The sequence below is a fragment of the Caretta caretta genome, chromosome 2, assembly GCF_965140235.1.
Source record: "Caretta caretta isolate rCarCar2 chromosome 2, rCarCar1.hap1, whole genome shotgun sequence".
NCBI lineage: Eukaryota > Metazoa > Chordata > Testudines > Cheloniidae > Caretta > Caretta caretta.
The window spans coordinates 162,649,841-162,670,156 of record NC_134207.1 but is presented as its reverse complement, the minus strand read 5'-3'; the positions used below and the strand labels follow the sequence as shown (position 1 = coordinate 162,670,156).

The 20,316-nt window shown below is 38.9% G+C and overlaps 1 protein-coding gene across 10 annotated transcripts in view; it reads left to right on the top strand.

Annotated features, from left to right (window-relative positions):
* The window catches only part of FHOD3 (formin homology 2 domain containing 3), a 611,695-nt gene that overhangs the window by 444,672 nt on the left and 146,707 nt on the right, over nt 1–20,316 (top strand). For all 10 annotated transcript variants that reach the window (XM_075125568.1, XM_075125567.1, XM_075125566.1 and 7 more), the window contains exons 9-10: nt 1,836–1,979; nt 5,161–5,399. In XM_075125568.1, coding sequence (XP_074981669.1) covers nt 1,836–1,979; nt 5,161–5,399 — 383 coding nt within the window. The remainder of the gene's footprint in view (nt 1–1,835; nt 1,980–5,160; nt 5,400–20,316) is intronic.

Sequence of the window (20,316 nt, the reverse complement as noted above, 5' to 3'; positions counted from 1 at the left end):
GAAAGGCATTTCTCGATTCACATATGTATGTAACTCCCACTAAAGCAGGAAAACATGTCCCCAGGAGTCTTTTTCCATGCCCATTTCATGCAATGTTGTATTTCATACTGGGTTCCCTCTTTCTGGGGGTTATACCTCTTAATCTTGTCTGGGAATTGTCAGCCACTAGCATTTGTTTTATTACTTCATCCCGTATTGACTTATTTTCATCCCACAGTGGATTTCTTTAGGTCTGAGCCCATCATTCCTCCTTGTAACTTTTTTTTAGGAGGGTCGTGTAGACCTAGCCTAAGAGACCAATTCTGCCACACTTATGCACACTGGGTAACACCATGCTCTAAACTGGCTTGCATACTACTTGTAATAAGATGCTACTCAACATGAGTGGCAGAATTAGGCTCTTAAGCTTATTTGGACCTGATTCTCACTTGCCCTGCACCTTGTATAGTCATTAACAACAACATAAACTGAGTGTAAAATGCTACCAAATCAAAATAGCAGTACATTACACCGACTTTGCAATGATGTAAATGACTGCCAGAAGTCAAAAGAGCAACAGAGAATCAGGCCCATTTCTGTTTAAACAAATCTCTCTCCAATAAGAAAAGGAGTACTTGTGGCACCTTAGAGACTAACCAATTTATTTGAGCATCAGCTTTCGTGAGCTACAGCTCACTTCATCAGATGCATAAAGTGGAAAGACTGAATGAAGTGAGCTGTAGCTCACGAAAGCTGATGCTCAAATAAATTGGTTAGTCTCTAAGGTGCCACAAGTCCTCCTTTTCTTTTTGCGAATACAGACTAACACGGCTGCTACTCTGAAACTCTCTCCAATAGTTCATCTTCTCCCCGACTTCATTCTGCTGTTGAGCCATAATAATGGATTCATCACATGGCAGTCATTTTCAATACTAGGCTGGGAGGGCATATTGCAGTACAACCTGTACTATGACTTCACTGCACAGTAGCAGTGTGTGACTAATGGTAATATTGTGAATTCACCCACCAAAAAAAGTCTAGACTGTGATAAGAAAAGCTCTGTATTAAACCCAGAAACAAATAGCAATGGGAGTTCAAAAAGTTATTGTGGAGTAAATTATTTTTATATAAATATTCTTTATTTTCAAGTCTGTGAAAGTGTCTCTCTACTTTTAATGGTAAATGTTTGTCACAATTAGAAATGCTTTATATATGCTGAAACTCTTAATAAGACCCTTTGGACAAGGTAGCAAGTATCCCTTCAGTAAGATTTTAAAGAATGAAAAGGAAGGAAGGAACTGATATTTCTGCTGTCTAGATCAACTTGTACATTAAGAATACTACTATTACCTAAGGACTTGAAGACAGTAGGCACATGGTTTGGGATGATTGTTGCTGGCTGAGCATCAATCAGCTGTGTGGCTCACCCTTCTCCTTAAGGCTGAAGAGACAGGAATCAATAGGAAACCAGCTTGCCTTGCTCAGATAAACCTTTTTTAATTTTTTTTCTCTCTCTCTCTGCTTTTGTTCCTGTGCTTAATACCTTAATATTTGCTGCTTTTTAGTTCTGCAGTTAAGTAGAACCAGGGAAGGATCCAAATATATATTGTTATATATATTTAAATATATATATATATATATATATATTGTTTTGTTTGTTATCTTTTTTTTTTACATATTTTCCCAGAGTTTTTGCTCCACTTGATGTTTTGTTTTTTCTAGCTGTGTCTCACTAACCCCACTCTTTGTTTCTTGTTTAACCACACTCACGTACACTGCCACTTACAAATTCTTGTAAAACTTTTTTAATTCTCTTCAAAACAAATCAATGTCAATGTTGTCCCTTTGATTCTCAGACGCTGTCGGGGTTGCCAGATCAGGACTCTTTCTATGACGTGGTGGACTGTCTGGAAGAGCTAGGCATCGAAACTATTTCACAGAGACACTTGAACAAGAAAGGAACAGACTTGGACTTAGTTGAGCAATTTAACATTTATGAGGTAACATAACATTCCCTGTTTTATGCATCTTACAGCTTGTGCAAACTTCAAAGCTGGGTATGGGGGATATGTAACCTAGGTGAAACTTGGTTATCTATTTTCTTTTAAAAGAAAAACATCTGGTTCCTGGAAGTGTTACACACATTCGTATATGTGACCTACTCCAGTACATGACTACATGCAGTACAAATGCATTTCATATTAGAGATAGGTTATACGTCAAGGTGAAACAGCACATTTACTAGCCTCTTTAGAGGCAGTTCTGCCTGCAATTAAAACTCTTTCTCAAACTGCTAGTTACACATCAGACTCCCTACGTCAGTAAAAGTTCTTTCCATATGCAAAAGCATTCAGTGCACAAAAAAATGTCCAGCCTACATCAACTTCACATACACGGCTCTCTCCACAATTGATTGCCCAGTGAGTCCTTGTTTATGAGTTTATACTGGATTAATTCCTACCCAACTTGCAGTGATTGGGTAATGACTGACTCCACATTCACCACCTGTGAAATATTTATGTGCAAAGATAGGATATTTGGTTTCATAACGATTAGACACTTTTCAGACTTTGCTTTTTTTAGGCCGAAAGTAATATAAAGTGCATGTGAATTTATGTCATGGTGTGGTGAAATGAAATTACTGCCTCTAGTACTAAGTCCAGCTGCAGAGACATTGGGCCTGCTTCTCTTCTTTCTTATGCCAGGTTTACCCTGTGGTAACTCCATTGATTGTAGTGGAATTACTCCTCATTTATACCGGTGTTAGATGAGTCAGGCAAAACGTAGGAACAGAGGCCCTAATGCTCAACTGAATGTAGTCACACCAACTGAAAACTTATGTGGCTCATTGGAGAATAAGGTCCAGAAACGTCCTCTCTGGTTTTTGAAATCCATCATGATACAAGTTGACAAGAGCAGGTTTTCTCAATTTTACTGAGAGAGTGGTAAAAACAGATAAAGATATTAAGTTGGCATGAAAGTGTGTTAATTTCTTCCTTGGTTGAGAAGAAATCTGTAGGCCAGTGGGCTAGCTTGCCTTTATTGTATGTACTGCTTTGCATTATATTCTGCTTTGCATTATATTCAGCGGTAATGCAAGAAATCTACAGGCCTGTATCCTGTAAGACATTATCTTCAGCAAGTTAGGATAAGGCTTGAGGCCTGTGAACTTTGAACAGATAAACTTTGCACAGATAAATGGCCCAATTGAAAACACCAAGTATTTGGGGAGCTGAAAATAGAGTTTATGGGGAAGTTCTGATCACAGGTACAGAATTCAACAGAAGTGTCCAGGCAATAAACTGATGTCTCTAACAGGTACATGAGATACATCTAAGGCTACTTCATCGGATGAAGTGAGCTGTAGCTCATGAAAGCTTATGCTCAAATAAATTGGTTAGTCTCTAAGGTGCCACAAGTACTCCTTTTCTTTTTGCGAATACAGACTAACACGGCTGTTACTCTGAAACCTGCCATCTAAGGCTAGCCTGCTTGCTTGCCTATATATCTTTTCTTATAAGTTTCTTATTTTTGTATGAGTTTGATTCTTTGTTTTATCATAATAAGTTTACAGGTTTATATTAGAGTATATTTTGGCTATAACACAAGGGACCTGCAGGTCACATCCTGTATGTTGAGCTAAGGCAGTTTGCATACATATTTTTGGGACCTTTCACTGAGATAGATGGTGATGAGCTAAAGCATAAGGTCCATATATGGCTGCGACCTTTAACATGGAGGATATGTTAAAGCAGGTTGGCACAGGGGCTTTCCTAAGTTCATACCCTTTTAAATTTAACAGGTATACCACACCTTGGAACTTGGAAAGAACCGAAATAACCAGTTAGGACAGAAATAAAAATGCGATACCTAACCACAAAAGGGCCATGGTAACAAATGGACTTATATGATAATGAGTGGAGATCTTTGATATACTAATCTATAGGGAAAAGGTTAGTAAGGTGAGGAAATACAAATAAGGAAAAGGGGGAAAATCACCTACTGAATATGCATCAAACATAGCAGTGTCAGCGTAACATATTATAAAAGTGGCATCCCAGCCTAGGGGCAGCAGGAGGACGAGGAGATGTCGTCCTTGGGAGATGCCAGAATGATGGTCACTGGTGATGATGGGGAAGGTGATGAGGGAAGATGATGGCTAGCGTTTCAGGTTGTTCTACAGGAGATGATGTGAGTATATGGATGTGCAGGTGTACATTCTGTAGTATCTCTGTCTTACTGAATTGGGGTGTTTGTGACTGTGTTAAATGTATTATTAAACTATATTTGTAAATATAAAAGAGTTGCTATAGGGTGAGTGTTACAACTGTGCACATTGGGGTTCCCAATTACATAATAATTTGAATAATACTGGGCCTGATCTTGGGGCAAGAACCTGACAGTCCTCAAAGTGATAACTGGGGATACTTAAGTAATCAGTATAATTTAATACATAATCTAAAGATCAGGCAACAGATTGTAGCAACATTTGTAAAGCTCCAAAGTAGTCCGCTATGTATAATATCTCCATGGCCCTCATGTAACTACTTTCTAGAGAGTAGAAAATCTAATGGCCAGACTGAGTTTCAAGAGATGTGGATTTTGTTTATGGACCTGTCCCAGACTTCCTGTGGGACTTTAGTAAATCACTTAACCTCTCTGTGGCTCAGTTTCCTCATCTATAAAATGAGGATTGTATATCATTACCTCCAGTGGTGGAGTGGGAATTCACAAGACTCAAGGTAAAATCCTGTCCCTTTTGAAGTTGGTAAGAATTTTACCATTGAATTAAATAGGGCCAGATTTTCTCCCAGGGATTTTCAAAGGCGTAAGGGAATGCGGTCCCCAAATCCCACTGTAATATAATGGGAGCTAGACATCTAACTCCCTTAGATTTTGAAAATCCCAGCCTAAATGTTTACAAAGCTCTCGAAGATCTGCAGATGAGGGGGTCTATGCAATCCCAGTATAAGAATAGCAGCAGTAAGATGAGTATGTAGCATTTAACGAGGAGTAGCTGTTGTAATGGTGAGTATAGTAAGAGTCAGTTAAGTTCTGCTGGGAGCAATGACTTCATGATTGGGGATGATGTGCAGCTACATATTCATTGTTAAAACGTGAGTGAAAACATAGGAAATCTAGAGATAACGTGTGAAAAGTCTCCCCTTTTGTTCCTTTCAGATGACACTGAGACATGAGGATGGAGACGAGACTGCTGATCCCCCTCCCAATGGGCGCAAAGATAGAAGAAGGGCCAGTCTTGGCTCCAGTGAACGAAGGGGGTTAGAGCGCAGGAGAAGCCGGAGACATTCAGCCCAGAGCATCAAAAGCACTTTATCAGCTCCTGCAAGTCCCTGCAGTCAGTCGAGCCCAAGCTTCATGTTAGGCCATGGGCAGCATATTGAAGATCTTAGTGAGAAGTAAGTGCTTGAGACAAGAAACATTCTTTTATTTTCATTGTTGTTCCTTTCTGTTGTATTCATTGCACATCATTGACTCTGATCATGGTAAACTGTTCAGTTATTTCATTTTCTCCTGCCTTTCTTGCTTTATTCAGAATTTCTCTTAATGGACAAAAAGGTAAAACGCTACCAGAGGTTTAAAGGAAGAAAGGTGTGATCACTTGGTTCTTCTATATTCACCTGCCTTTAAGATGCATATGTTCCCTATGAATAGCTGCCTGTCAGTACTATATTTCATTAATTTTTAGAAGAAACAAACCTTCAAAGTGATCTGTAAAATAAACAAATACATTCCTGAGTCTGTATTACCATTTGTCCCACAGGAATGACATGAATGGCATGAGATAGAACATTAATAGGGTGAGATCTTAACAACATTTATTGATAGAATTTTCATCTATTGTAATATATGGACAGAATTTCCATCTGATATATCCATATAGTAGAAGATTCAAATTCTACAGGGAGGCCCTGGTGAAATCATAAACATCAAGATTTATGACACTTGTGCAAAGTTATTGGTTGTGTGGTTGGAATTAATTCATGTGAGACATTTTCTTTTTAGAATCAGTGCTCCAAAACGTGTATTTTCTTTCAAGGCTGAGCTGTTGTTTTTAATAGATGTGATGTTATATTTAAGAATTAACAAATGAGATGCAATAATGACCAACTGGGGATGGAATCAGTGGCCCAGGACCAAGGCTAGCCATTCAATCTAGCTGGTTATTACTGCTTGAAAAGTGCTCTGGACTGAGGTATTTATTGGCATTATAAGACAAAAATGAAAACTGACAGATGTTTAAATTTTGTTTATTGCCACTGCCATTCCAGTTCATCTGGACAGGGTTTTGTTAGAGAAAAGTGGGAGTTGTTGATTGTCAGCACCTCTGAAAACCAGGCACAAAGTGTCTTGAGCTGGGAAACCAGAAACTGAAGCACATCAAACAAATGAAGACTTAACATTTGTGAAGTTCTTTGAGCATTTCTGATGGAAGATACTATATACAATCCTGGAGCCTCAAAATTCTGCCAGTCATATAGGAAACTTCCTACCTTGCAAAGTAAATTTTACTGAATAACAATGGATTCCTCTTAAAAAGACCCTTCCTTCAGAATACGTGAAATTTTAAGGCTCCAGGACTATTAAGTAGTAGTGGTATGTCATATACCGCATAGTGGCTTCTCAGTATATTGAGGGTAAGTCTACGCTACCGCAGTACATTGCAGCTACGCCGCTGTGACATATCTGGTGAAGACACACTGTGCTGACAGGAGAGCACTTTCACGTTGGCATAATTATTCCACCTCTGCGAGAGGTGCAAGACATAGCATGGTGTAAACATTGCTGTAAGTCGATGTACGTCGCACAAGGGAGATGTTGTTTTCACACCCCTGAGCGATGTAAGTTCTATCGACTTAAGCAGTAGTTTAGATCAGCTCTCTATGTCCAATGCATTTGTCATCATTCCATGTTTTCATTTGACATCTCTTTCATGCTTGTTTTTGGCTGGGTCTATACTGAATTTGAGTCTGAGGGCCTCGTGGTCTTACAGGCTGATGACAAGGATGACCGTGCATTTGAGGCTGAACTTCAAACATCTTCGGTGTGAGTGTTGCTGCAGCTGCTCTGCATGGAACACCTCTTGCATGGTTCTGGGCTTTTTCATTACCTTTTGGTGTCTGGAACACATACAGTGGGTGTGACTGACTCCTGAGGGTGATGCATTTGGGTGGAAGAAATGCATTTTATTTCAATGCTTTGACTCCACAATGATCCTGGATTGATTATTCTGTTGTAATCAAAGACATGCAAGCACACTGAGTTATCCTTCCTGAGGTACATTACAGTTGGTCAGTTTGATGATTTTTTTGTCATTTGCATTCACCCTATTGTTTTCTTTGTTTCATAGCTGGGAACTGGAGAATGTATAACACCAGATGGAAAAAACAGTCTGTCCCAAATCACACCATCCTAATCCCCAACACACAACCCTCTAATGCCCTCTCTGTTTAAATCTGTGTTCATCTCCTTTTGGACCTGATATTATGCTAGTCACTTTCTTTGTCATCTATATTTTAACCATTTTGGGACAGATCTTGGCCCCAGCTCTGGATGTATTGGCAGTGGGCAGGAGCAAAGTACTACACTTCATTCTCCCACACAGTTCTTGCCATACCAGAGGTTGGGCCTGTAGTTTCTTCACTCCTGGAAAATCCCTGAAAGCTGACTCTTTGAAATTCCAGCCATTCAGCCTCTTGAGAGGATATCCTGCTTTGCTGACTTGTCATCTGCATGATTATGTTTCTTTCTGGATATGCAGAAAAGAAGCCTATATAATTGTCATATTTGATAAAGGGGTTTTTAAGAGCTAACTTTGATATAATGTATAAGTCTTAGAATGCCTTGAAGTATTTAGAAGCATAGCTAACCACTCTGATTCATTATTTGCATTGGCTGCATCCTGTTTCCCAAGCTATAAACATTAAAGCATCAAAATAACATCTAGACACCACATATCTGGTAGTCCCAGACTTAATTGTTTTTTTTAACTCGTGAAACCAATATGACAGCATTAGGGCGAGAGTAAAGGCATATGGTTCATCAGTTAGATCAAGGTAGAATATTTGCCTGTTGGGACCAGAAGTTCTTGTATTAATGAAAATGAGTCTGACTCTCAGAACTCTGGACCATGTTTTTGCCACACCTGGCTACTACTTAAGGGTACCATTTTCCCATTCCCTTTCAGGATCGCTATGCAGAGAAGACGTTATGGACTATTGTTTCAAAATAGTCATTTTGTGGGCTAGTCATTGTGCCTGAGAAGTAGGAATATTATTTTCTAAAGGGCACATCCTGGCCTCAAAACTAAACAACACAGATTTATGTTAGGTAATTTGATAGAGATGTTTCTCTTTTCTTTTTTTTATAGAAATATGGTTCCTATGGAATCTTAGTAAGTTTTTATTCATGTTGTATCTGAGTTTAGTCACAGAGTTGGTGGAAACATGGGCAAAAAAACCCTGCAAAAATGTCTTCAAAATATGTTTGTTGTTTTTCATCAAAATATTGCAATTTCAATGCATACTTTTCCAATTCTGAAAAATTTCAGCAAGCAGCAAACTCCCCATGGAGGCATGTTTGTTGTGGGTCCACAGTCCCACCTCCATTGCCCATACATACAAGTATCTGGAGCATTGTCTTAACTAAGGGCACGTTACATCTGCAACGGTATATCAAAAGCCAGCTCAGTGCTCTCCTGGTAGTGAAATTGTCAGCGCCGGACTTTTCCAGACGCCACAGCCTGGTGATACCTTTTGTAATTCAGCCTATAGAAATTACAGGAGAAAAAGGCCTAATTGTTCACCTGGGATCAGCTCTAGTGCCCATTGAAGTCAATGGAAAGACTCCCGTTCAGTGGGCATTGGACCCGGCCCATAGCATATCACCTAGCAAATGCAGGATTGCTATTTACAGTGTATTTTGCAGGGCTCTATCTATTTTAGTTATAAAATATCCCCAGCTATGAGGCTTCAGTCACTTTCCTTGGAGACTCTTCCAAATTTGCTTCACCATTAGAAAAATTTTACTGGTATTCAGCCTAATTTTCTTTTCCTTAGATTTACTTCCTTGCTTCTGCTGGTAATTACACGGTACATATGTCACTTGATTCCGATGTTGGCTTTACACTGGAATAACTTCATTGACTTCAGTGGAGCTACCCCTGATTTACACTCTCGGGAGATCAGAATCAGTCCCACATAGTATATTGTGTTTCTTTTTAGGCTCTTTTCTTCTTGGTATTTATGGACTCCATTCCCCAAATTGCAGCATGCCCCAGGTTCCTCAGAGTACTCCTTTGCAGAGTGTTCCTCTTCCCTTTCTTTCTAACTCATTCAGATGGTTTGGCATTTATTTTGCTTTTGTTTACCACATCAAACAGGTTGTTCAGAGTCATCTGCTTTGTGTCAATAGGTAAGATTTACTGCAATGGCAAGGAAATAAGTCTTCCAAAAAGAGAAATTTATGGTGGCAGTAAAGCAGAAAAGACAATAGTATCCAAATTCTGTTTTCATTTGCAATGCTGTAAATCGAGCGAAGCTGCGTGAAGCCAGTGCAGTTACTCTGATTTACACCAGTGTAATTGAGAGCAGACTTTGCTTGTAAGATGGGAAAAGGTCAGACTATATGTCTTTAAGGGCAACCAAGTGGAGAACTTGTAGGTCTTTTTCATCATGTTGGCAACCGTCTTCCAAAGTAAATGTACCACTGTTCAAAACAAATAAGGGACTAAATCTGTTCTGTTAGTGTGGTTTAGCAGAGAGCAAAAGCCATCTTTATATACCCATTACAAATACTTAACTAAAATTATACTAAGTGTGTGTGAGGGGAGAAAGGGACTTTTACAGACAGGCATTTTGCTGCAGGCATATTTCTGTTACCTAGACCCTTGACATTTACTTTAGGCCTTACACTCACAAGTTTGCCTTGCACTAGATCCTTTTCTGTTTCCATTCCGCAGGTGAGCTCACTAAAGTTTGGAAACACTTTAATCCTATTAAAATATGACATTTAGAATGATTCAAGGGTGGCACCTTGTGAACTTTTTCTGTCCTGCTCAGAATTTACTAGTCTAAATCTATGGGCCTAGCATAGCATTTTATTTGTAAAATAATAGACTTCTTACCAAAGCATTTCTATATTTTATGTGTGACTCTAGCTTTTTTTCCAGCCATGCCAATGGCGAGTCAAAGAAGACAATAAACAGTGGCAAGATCTTGCATGATAGTGGAGTTTTCATTTTATAGCCTTAATGAATCTTATGTGCAGTGGTCACATGAGCATTAATAGACAAGTCAAGTGACTGTGTTTCACTTTCGGTTCTCATACTGACAGAACTGAAGGCATATAGTTTGATGTGCAGCTGCGTGGTAGTGGAATTCCTCGGTATGGTTTTCACGTAATGTGCTCTTCATGGGCCCATCCACGCACAGCAATATACCAGGAACTGCCGGTCCTCACAGTCTTTCAAATGGGCGCAATGATGAGCCTATTCCACAAAAACTGATCAGACCAAGTGTTTCTCTTTGATCCTTATTATACAAAGAAAATCTTCTACCCCAGAAATACTTCAACTGAATTCTGTCAACAAGACTTAGTGAGCTTTCTCTGGGAAGTTGAAAGTAGATTTACACTAGTGGATCTTATCAGCATTTGAGCAAAGAATCTATCTATGTTTTTTAGGGAATTTAAATATGAAGTGTTTCCAAATAATCTACTGAGACTTATAACGTTGTGAATAGTTAAGTTTAGGTGATAATGCCATCTTATTAGACTCCCTTTTTATTTTTTAGTTTATAATATGTTTCCTTGGCTGTTGTTTATTCTGTCATTTCTGCCAAAATAATAACATGAGGATTAGTCACTCTACATGCTCAGCTGGAGCTTGTACTGCATTAGGATGTTCTGGTGGTACCACAGGACCTTAGCAAGCAAGCAACAAGTAGTTATACTGGGAGGTCTGTCAGGTCTACATAAGCAGGCTTATATGGTGACTGAAGCTGTTATGACTTTACACTCTACCAGTATTAAACCAGTTCAGGGGTAAGTTTCCCCTAAAACTTCCCAATCTTACTTTGTGTTTTGAAGAAGCTTTTCTTCCAGGAGGACTCTGTAGAGGAGGAAAGAAGCAGTGGCTAGAGACGAAAGAGGACATGATATACTTGTGACGAGTGTTCAAGTCTGTTGGCACCCCCTGGAGGAGGACCTCACAGTCAAGATGCACGTTGCCCTACTAGTGCCACTGGGGGAAAGCCCTTCTGAGCTAGACAATAGTGTAGGAATTTTGAAGTTACATCTGCACCAGGTTTTCAGTGTCCCATCTGGAAGAACCTCCCAGAGCTGAGAGTAACTCGAGGATATTGTGACATAATCCATTATCAGTGGAATTATGCTGAGCCTTAGAAAGGGGCTGGACTTCCTTCAAGCCTCTTGGAAAAGATGGGTTGTTACTGTTTTGAAACACGACAGGGAGCTGTGCAAACATTAGAACTGTCTGGTTTTATGTGTTTTGATGTTGGAAGACCATTCAGCTACATGAAGGGATCATAGCTGAACGCTTTTTGAGATCCTGAAGAGGGTTTTCTCTGCTTAACTTTGGACTCTCTCCAGCTGCACAGCCCATAGCTTTGGCTATAGTGGCCCATAAATTTTTGTGGTGAGACAGTCCTCCAGGGGAAGGTATGCCCAAAGTATATCTAAGACTTTTTACAATTATTGTTATGATTTTCATGGCTTCTGACATTCTGACTATAACCAGTCCTTGATTCCCCCCTCCACCCACAGAATTTACCATGTCAAAATTGTAGCTCTAGTCACAGAATTTTGCGCTTTGTTGACTTTCCATTGCCACAGCTGATATTTCTTGGTGCTATGAAAACATGCTATCGCACAATTGAAAGGCAGATAGGTTTGGTTTTTTTAATTAAATGATGATGAACGTATGTCAGATCCCTTAGGTTTGGCTGATCCTGCTATTTAAAAAAAGAGAAAAGGGCAATCAGGGTTGCATATAGCACTTGACTCTGCTGGCCTATCAGGAGCTACTGTAATGAAAGTAATTAATAGCAATAATAACAACAATATATGAGTAGGGAGAGCCAAGATTAAGAATTTAAGGGGGCCTATCTAATGGTAGGACATCATTGTAAAATAGAGGGGGTTGTAAAAAGTAACCTTTATCATTTAATGAAAAGACATTGAGTTGTACTTTCTCTTGCCTGAGATTTGTCCCATTTTTGTGTCTGAGACAGTTATCCAAGGCAATAAACATCTCCTGTAGAAGTGATAAACACAGAGACATAGGCTGCAGTATTCATATACTGAAGGACCCATTCATAGACATCCTAGGGTAGGCCACCTAGCATTATGGTTCTTCTTGAAGTAAAATGACGTAAGATTAAATATGGGGGTGGATGGGGATGTTCTTTTAATTTTATTTCATTAGCCACTGGTATGGACAAAAAATGGTGAAGAAATGAAGATCTAAGAATAGTGGTCCTCAGAAAAGAGTGGTGCACGGAATGGCAACTGTTCATAACATCAAGCCATTGTTAGTCTCTGACAACAGTACCTTTACCAATAAAAATAGCTGTTGGGGCCCTGCTATTTTAGCTTGGGGATGGATTCCCTTTGTTATGTCCTTCATGCATTCTGAAGGCGGTAACGGTAGCGGATTAAATGAAGAATGAAGCAATGCAGATTTGAAGGGACAGCTGATGAAACAGGGAAGCTAGAAAAAAAAAGATTTGTATACTCAGACGATTTTAAAGAGAGTCTTAGAGTGGTCTGGAGGAAGCTAAGGAAATACAATGGATGAGGGGAGATAAGAAACTGATCAAGAACAGTTTTCACTCCCAACCTAAACCATATGTATTAGAATCTATTAATTTATATGGCTCTTGCCCTGTTAAAATTTGGTTGTTCAAAGCTCTGCCACTGACGTTGAGCAACTTGCACAGACCCTCTGTACATCAATGTCATCATCATCATCATCACTCCCATAACCACGTTGGTCATTGGGGCACCATCACTGATGAGCAATCTACCAATTGTCTCCACCCCTGACAATTGTGTGTCAGTGCTTGAGTCTCTGCGAAGTCCATTCCTGGCCACTCGTTTATACATCAGTGTACCCTTTCATAAAATGTGTGTAACAATGTGAATTGCTTTGGGTTCATTGGGCAAAAGTATGAGATATAAGTATGATATAGGTGTAAGGTGGTATTTATCATATTTTATAGAAAAGAAAATAACAGGAAGTTAAAAAGCAAAGAGCACTGTCACATATGAATACAGAAAGGAAACATATTTCCCCTTTCAACTTTCATTACCCTCCTTCTCATTTTCCAAAATGTAATATAAGTCATGGTAAAAGGATGTATGAAAAGAAAAGGCAGGATTTTTGACCTATTAATTACACATATTAATTTTCCATTTGATCGCAAATACAAGTAAAACCCTTTCTACACAGTGGGCCAAATTCTTGCTAATGTATACCTTAGGCAACCCAATGTCAGTAAGATTGCATGTGGTATAAGTCAGCAGACTACTAATTTTATCCAGTAAAACCATTTTATTGAAAATACTTGATGGACATGAGGCTTGCTTTGTTAGCTTTTCTTTTCTAAGGGGGAAAAAAACCCTCCAGTGTAAATAACCTTTTCTTCCAGAGTCATAATTTGATTAATTTGAAATGTTGGCAACTCTCCTTTTTGCTGTTTAGCCTTACACATAAGACTAATTAAACCTCTTCTGTCTGTGAAAGGAAAGACTGTATCGGAATGCTCTTGAAAGAAAGAAAAGGGAAGCCTTTTATGACCAGAGGTGCTTCAGAGCATTTGTTTGTTTTATAAGAGCTGAGGCAGTTAATTATGAACGGCACTGTTTAACCTAGGAAAGTGAAATTTGAGCCATAAATTTATGACAGCAGCAAGCAATCCTGGAAGGAAATAAAATTGATACCTACTATGACTTGTAAAGTCCTCTCCTTGATGGAATATTTTTCATTTTCTATTTATTCACCTGTAAGGAGTTCAGGAAAGCTGCTTTTCAAGTACTCTGCGAGAGGGAAAACAGATCTGATATTTGAATGGAAAAAAATCTGAAAAGTAAAGTGCCTTAAAATCAACCCTAAGGTTTCATTTAAAAAATAACTTTTGGAGGGATAGTGTCCACAGTCATATTATCTCACGTCAGTGAGCTTGGCCAGTGATGTGCAGTGGCTATTTAAATAGGTAATTTGAAGAAACTAAAACAAAAAGAGCTTGTATGCTGATACCTTAATTTTTAAACCGCGGCTTTCCCTCATCGGCAGTAAGCAGTACACAAAGGCATTTGCATACCTGATGGTTTCAGAGAAGTGGGAGTACAGTGTCCTGTAACTTAACTAGGATTGCCCAACCTTATCATTCTGTGGACCACTTCATAAGAGAGAGATTCTCTCATGACCCCACCTTCCCTACCAACATTTCAGTGCCCCACTACCTGGCTCTCAAAATACTTAATTTTGCAGATTATCTAGGAAGGACTCACAGGCCACTGGTCCCTAGATCCACCTTGCAGGAATCGCTGCCTTAGGGCCCGATCCAATGCCTATTGAAATGAGAGGGAAAACAGGTTGATTTTAAACTGTTGACTGTAATGGCAGTTGAATCAGGCCCTAAAAGAACAGGAATCAAATATTGAACAGAGGTCTTTGATATACTAATATCTCATTCAGTAAAACTTGCATAAATGCTCGTACAAAGCAAATGATTTTTGGTGAAAAAAATCAAAATAAATATTATTATAAAAACATCCTTTGCTATTTCTCTCTGTTATGGACCAGATTCTGCTACTCAACCACAATGAGCAATACCTTACCTTACTCCATGAAAAGTCCCATTGATTCTAAGGACAGCAGAATCTGGTCTTATATTGAAAATTCTTTCTCTGTTAGACAGAAATATCCTCCCAGCTACTTCCTTCAAATTCCCGATTAGCCATTTCTTTCTGTTGGAAAATAACTAAGAATTTGAGAATTGCCTGTTTCAAGCTGCATGTTGGAACATTTAGAGGTTGAGACACTAAAAATAATGCTTGTTGAAATACTAAACTCTGTACTGTAGGGAGCAATCTTGTGCTGACTGGTGGATGGACTAGATAATATAAACAGGTTTTCTTCATCTCTGGGTTCTCATATTCTGTGATATTAGCATAACATAGTGTCATGCTTTCAACTCTTACAGAAGGATCAGAGTCACAGACTTTAGAATTTTCAAACACCTTGTTTTTGAAAGCCTTAATCCAGATCTATTGTCTTCTGGTTGTACTGCTATTCCTTATCATCCTGGTTATTTAATGGTTGCAGCATCCTTTTTCCCTTGTGTTCTCAGAGACTGCTCCTAACTACATTGTAGGGTGCACAGATATTATTAGATTGAGATTCCAGTAAAGAATAATTACAACTTGGATTTAAGCAAAAAAGGATCATGTAAAGAAAACATCGAGATTGTGTGTGTGTGTTATTTTCTTTAGTTAGCACCTTATTCATTTTGCTTTTCCCTTTCAAATAAAGTTGTAGGTTGGCCTTCGGGTGTTAGTTTTTTTCTTCAGTCTCTGTGTTTTTAAAGCTTATGTTTCATTAATTTGAGGAAGCTATTTAATGTCAGCAGCAGGAACAATCTGATAGATTCAAGTTTGATTTTATTTTTAAATTAAAAGGAAGGGGAAAGGATTATCCATTACTTTTAAAGCTTTGGCTACATTGCTTTTAGATTCCCTTGGTATATTCTGTATCCATAAACTGCACTTTATAATCTTGCTAAATGTACATGTACTTTAAAGGGGCTACAAATATTTCCCTGTCTAACTTTGGGTTCTTGTCATGGAAATAGCCAAACAACAACTTTGCCCTATTAGATATCTGTTAGTTTTCTTGGCCGATGATAATCTTTTAAAAGTATTTGCCCCCTTTAGTGGATAACAGACAGCCATTTTAAAGCTGAATTTTAATGTATCCATTGTTCCAGAATTTATGTTTACAGTTTTAAAACACTAATTGCAAAATTCTGATTTGTGATTGATATCATGGAACCTAAGTAAGCCAGTGGTGGCCTTAATGTTGGTCAAACATGCCAGTCCATACAGTGCTAGCTGTAAGCTCTGTAGAGATAAATATTTGCTTTGTGCTAAACTTGATAAAGTAACTAGGCCACTGCTGAAAACCTTGGCAGGTTTTGGAGCTCAATTTCATTGAATAGTTTCCACTGAATCATTTTTCTTAATCTAATTATACTATTGCATTGGCACAAAATCTACATATATATGTACAGACAGAGGGAAAAAGAAAGAAACTATTGCCAAGTTACCCCTTCTCCTATTCACACAAAAATAAACATATACTTAATAAGAAATGCCCCATTGGAGCTGCCAGGTATATTCAGAAATCTGTTGGCTCTTCCATTGGGCTATTTCAAGACATTTGATCTGTCTCCTCTATCTGTTTGCTTCCACCATATTTTATTATATAAATGGCATTCCCTGTCTTTATTTAGCTGTTTTCCAGTTTTAACAAATGTTTTGGAGCACATTTTCCATTTTTACAGCATTGTTTAGACAACGAATCTGCAGAAGATGTTATATTTCAGCTATTACATGAGCTCTGTATAAGCAGAAAATCTATTTTCTATCCATACTGAAAGTCAGCTGGCACTGGAACTATTTTCTGGATTAAGAAATGAAAAACACCGTTGATTCAGCAGGTATTTTAAGAATAAGATTGTCACTCATCCCAGGCATGAATCAGACCCACTTTCATAAAAACTCTACTCTAGAGGTCAAATTCTGGAGCTACATGTTCAGTTGCTGATTAAGAGTGTTTCCCAGTTATGGACCCTGGATCTGGGTCTTCCCTTAATATGTTAATTCAGCGATTTCCACTATGCAGATTCCACAGTAGTTGGCATGGTCCAATTTGGCTCCACAGCCACAGAAGCCAATGCATATTTCCCTTCACCTTCTTCCCCCACTGCCCCTGGCATCTTCATAACAGACATGAGGACAACCAACCCTTTGCTCTGATTCTTCCCAGCCCAACTGCCATATGTGTCCCATCCTGCTAGGGCTAATATCAGCAGAGTCACTGAGCCCTTCTGACATTTGGATGAGGACCAGATTCCTTCTGAGCTGCTAGCATTGAGAGAGAGAGAGTACATGAGAAGGGTCACCATGGCCTGAGAAGAAGTCCAGCTGGCTGGCATCTCTAAAATGAAGCCATCATGTAAGAAGCACAGTTTGGACCCATCAGTCCATTGCACCACCACTGGATAGCTGGGGAGATGGGAGGAGAGAGCTACTCACTCAAGCTATCAACTTTCCACCCTCCAATCCACCCACTGCTACACAAAAAATTCCCTTCCCCCCCTCCCCCCAAAAATAATTAGTAACTCTGGTCTCATCTTGTCCTGTATATTGGAGACTTACAGATCTTATTGTGTCTCTAGGGTGGAGTAGGTAGGAGGAGAGACACAAATGGGATTAACGTAAGGCAGCTTTAAGAGCGGGGGAGTGGGAGAACTCATTTACATGACTTCCTGTGCCTCAGCCAAGGCACTCAGCACCTCCTCCTTGTGGAGCAGCATCAGTTCACTTCTGTCCCACTCCCCTGATCCCCACCACCACCACTTTCACATTGCGCCTGCTATCCCCAGGATCAATTGGGCTGATATGTAGACACTTTACTAGCCTCTCTGGAGCTAACTGAGAAGCCAAAAGATCCATGTAGAGGACATGGAGACCACGTGCCTATGCTCATTCCTAAGTGTCCACTCAGCAGTGAGTTTAATTGCCTTGTTTATTGTCCTCATTTTGGTTATGCATAATCAAAAGTGCTTGTTCTAGAAAAATAGGCCAGTTTCTTACAAAATGTGCAGCTCTGAAAGGATTAACTGCATACGTGTTAATGGCCAATTGTAAACCATAAAACCAAGAGTGCCACAGGAATGCTCCATGTGTAGATCATTTGAAACATGTGATACTTTGAAACAATACACAAATGTCTGAGTTGCTGGTTATTTGGTGGCCAGAGGCTATGCTGCAAATGGACTTGTCCATAGGTTCACGGCCTGATTTGGGGCAGGCAGTGGTAACATAGGCTCCCAACCAGTTATCTGATTTTGAATATCCTGCCCTGACATCATGCAAGCAGTAACACGTAAGAAGACATGCTGGGGTTTTTTTAACCCCAAAAATGAGGTCAGTGCTTGTAACAGATGCCAGATGACTAGCACTGTAAACTGAAGTATTCTATGTGTACATACAGGAGGTAGAGCAAGAGCAGAGGAAACATAAGATCTTCATATGACCTTATTAGTATTTCTGAACTCTGGCTTGAAGGGCCCACCACTAAGGGTGAGTGGGGGTGTAAATCTCACTCAAGCCTTGGACTCACTCTTGAGACTGCCAGTAAGGGTGCTGATTGTACTGGTGGTTTTGGAGATGTGACTATCTGTCCACTAGGAACTGGGTTAAGATCATGAAGTCATAGACATCCATATAGCTGTTATGTGATAATGATTTTTAGGTTTTTTTTAACCTGGGATCTATTATAGCAAGTGACTTAGAAGTGAAAGTTGCTCCCTATCCTATTACTGTGATTCTTGAAACAATCTAATCCTCCAGATGTGCGGATATTACGTACAACCTTCCTGCACATCGTATATGTGTTGTGAGATGTGAGATCAAAGGCCAAGTTCGTATGCCATATGAGAAGCATGGATGTCTTGTATGACTACACTTTGATGTGTGTCCCTACTTCAAACATATGTTTAAATTAGGGCTATCAAGCGATTAAAAAAATTAATCCTGATTAATCACATGATTAAAATAATTAATTGTAATTACTCATGTGATTAATCATGCTGTTAAACCATAATAGAATACCATTTATTTAAATATATTTGGATGTTTTCCACATTTTCAAATATATTGATTTCAATTTCAACACAGAATACAAAGTGTACAGTGCTCACTTTATATTTATTTTTATTACAAATATTTGCACTGTAGAAATAAAAGAAATAGTATTTTTCCATTCACTTAATACAAGTACTGTCATGCAATCTCTTTATCATGAAAGTTGAACTTACAAGTGTAGAATTATGCACAAAAAATAACTGCATTCAAATATAAAACAATGTCAAACTTTAGAGCCTACAAGTCCACTCAGTCCTACTTCTTGTTCAGCCAATCACTCAGACAGACAAGTTTGTTTACATGTTCAGGAGACAATGCTGCCTGCTTCTTGTTTACAATGTCACCTGAAGGTCAGAACAGGCATTCTCATGGCACTCTTGTAGCCGGTGTTGCAAGATATTTATGTGCCAGATATGCTAAAGATTCATATGTCCCTTCATGCTTCAACCACCATTCCAGAGGACATGCATCCATGCTGATGATGGGTTCTGCTCAATAACGATCCAAAGCAGTGCAGACCGATACATGTTCCTTTTCATCATCTGAGTCAGATGCTACCAGCAAAAAGTTGATTTTCTTTTTTGGTGGTTTGGATTCTGTAGTTTCTGCATCAGAGTGTTACTCTTTTAAGACTTCTGAAAGCATGCTCCACACCTCGTCCCTCTCTGATTTTGGAAGACACTTCAGATTCTTAAACCTTGGGTCAAGTACTGTAGTTATCTTTAGAACTCTCACATTAGCACCTTCTTTGCATTTTGTCAAATCTGCAATAAAAGTGTTCTTAAAACGAACAACATGCTGGGTCATCATCTGAGACTACTATAACATGAAATATATGGCAAAAGGTGGTAAAACACAGAGCATAAGACATACAATTCTCCCCCAAGGAGTTCAGTCATAAATGTAATTAACAGGTTATTTTTTTAATGAGCGTCATCAGCATGGAAGCATGTCCTCTGGAATGGTGGCCAAAGCATGAAGGGGCATCCAAATGTTTAGCATATCTGGCATGTAAAATACCTTGCAATGCCGGCTACAAAAGTGCCATGGGGACGCCTGTTCTTATTTACGATGTCACCTGAAAGTGAGAAGTGGATAGCATGATCTCCTGTAAATGTGAACAAATTTGTTTGTCTTAGTGATTGGCTCAATAAGAAGTAGGACTCAGTGAACTTGTAGGCTCTGAAGTTTTACATTGTTTTGTTTTTGAGTGCAGTTATGTAACAAAAAAAAATCTACACTTGTAAGCTGCACCTTCACGATAAAGAGACTGTACTACAGTACTTGTATGCGGTTAATTGAAAAATACTATTTCTTTATCAAGTAAATCATTTTTATCATTTTTATAGTGCAAATATTTGT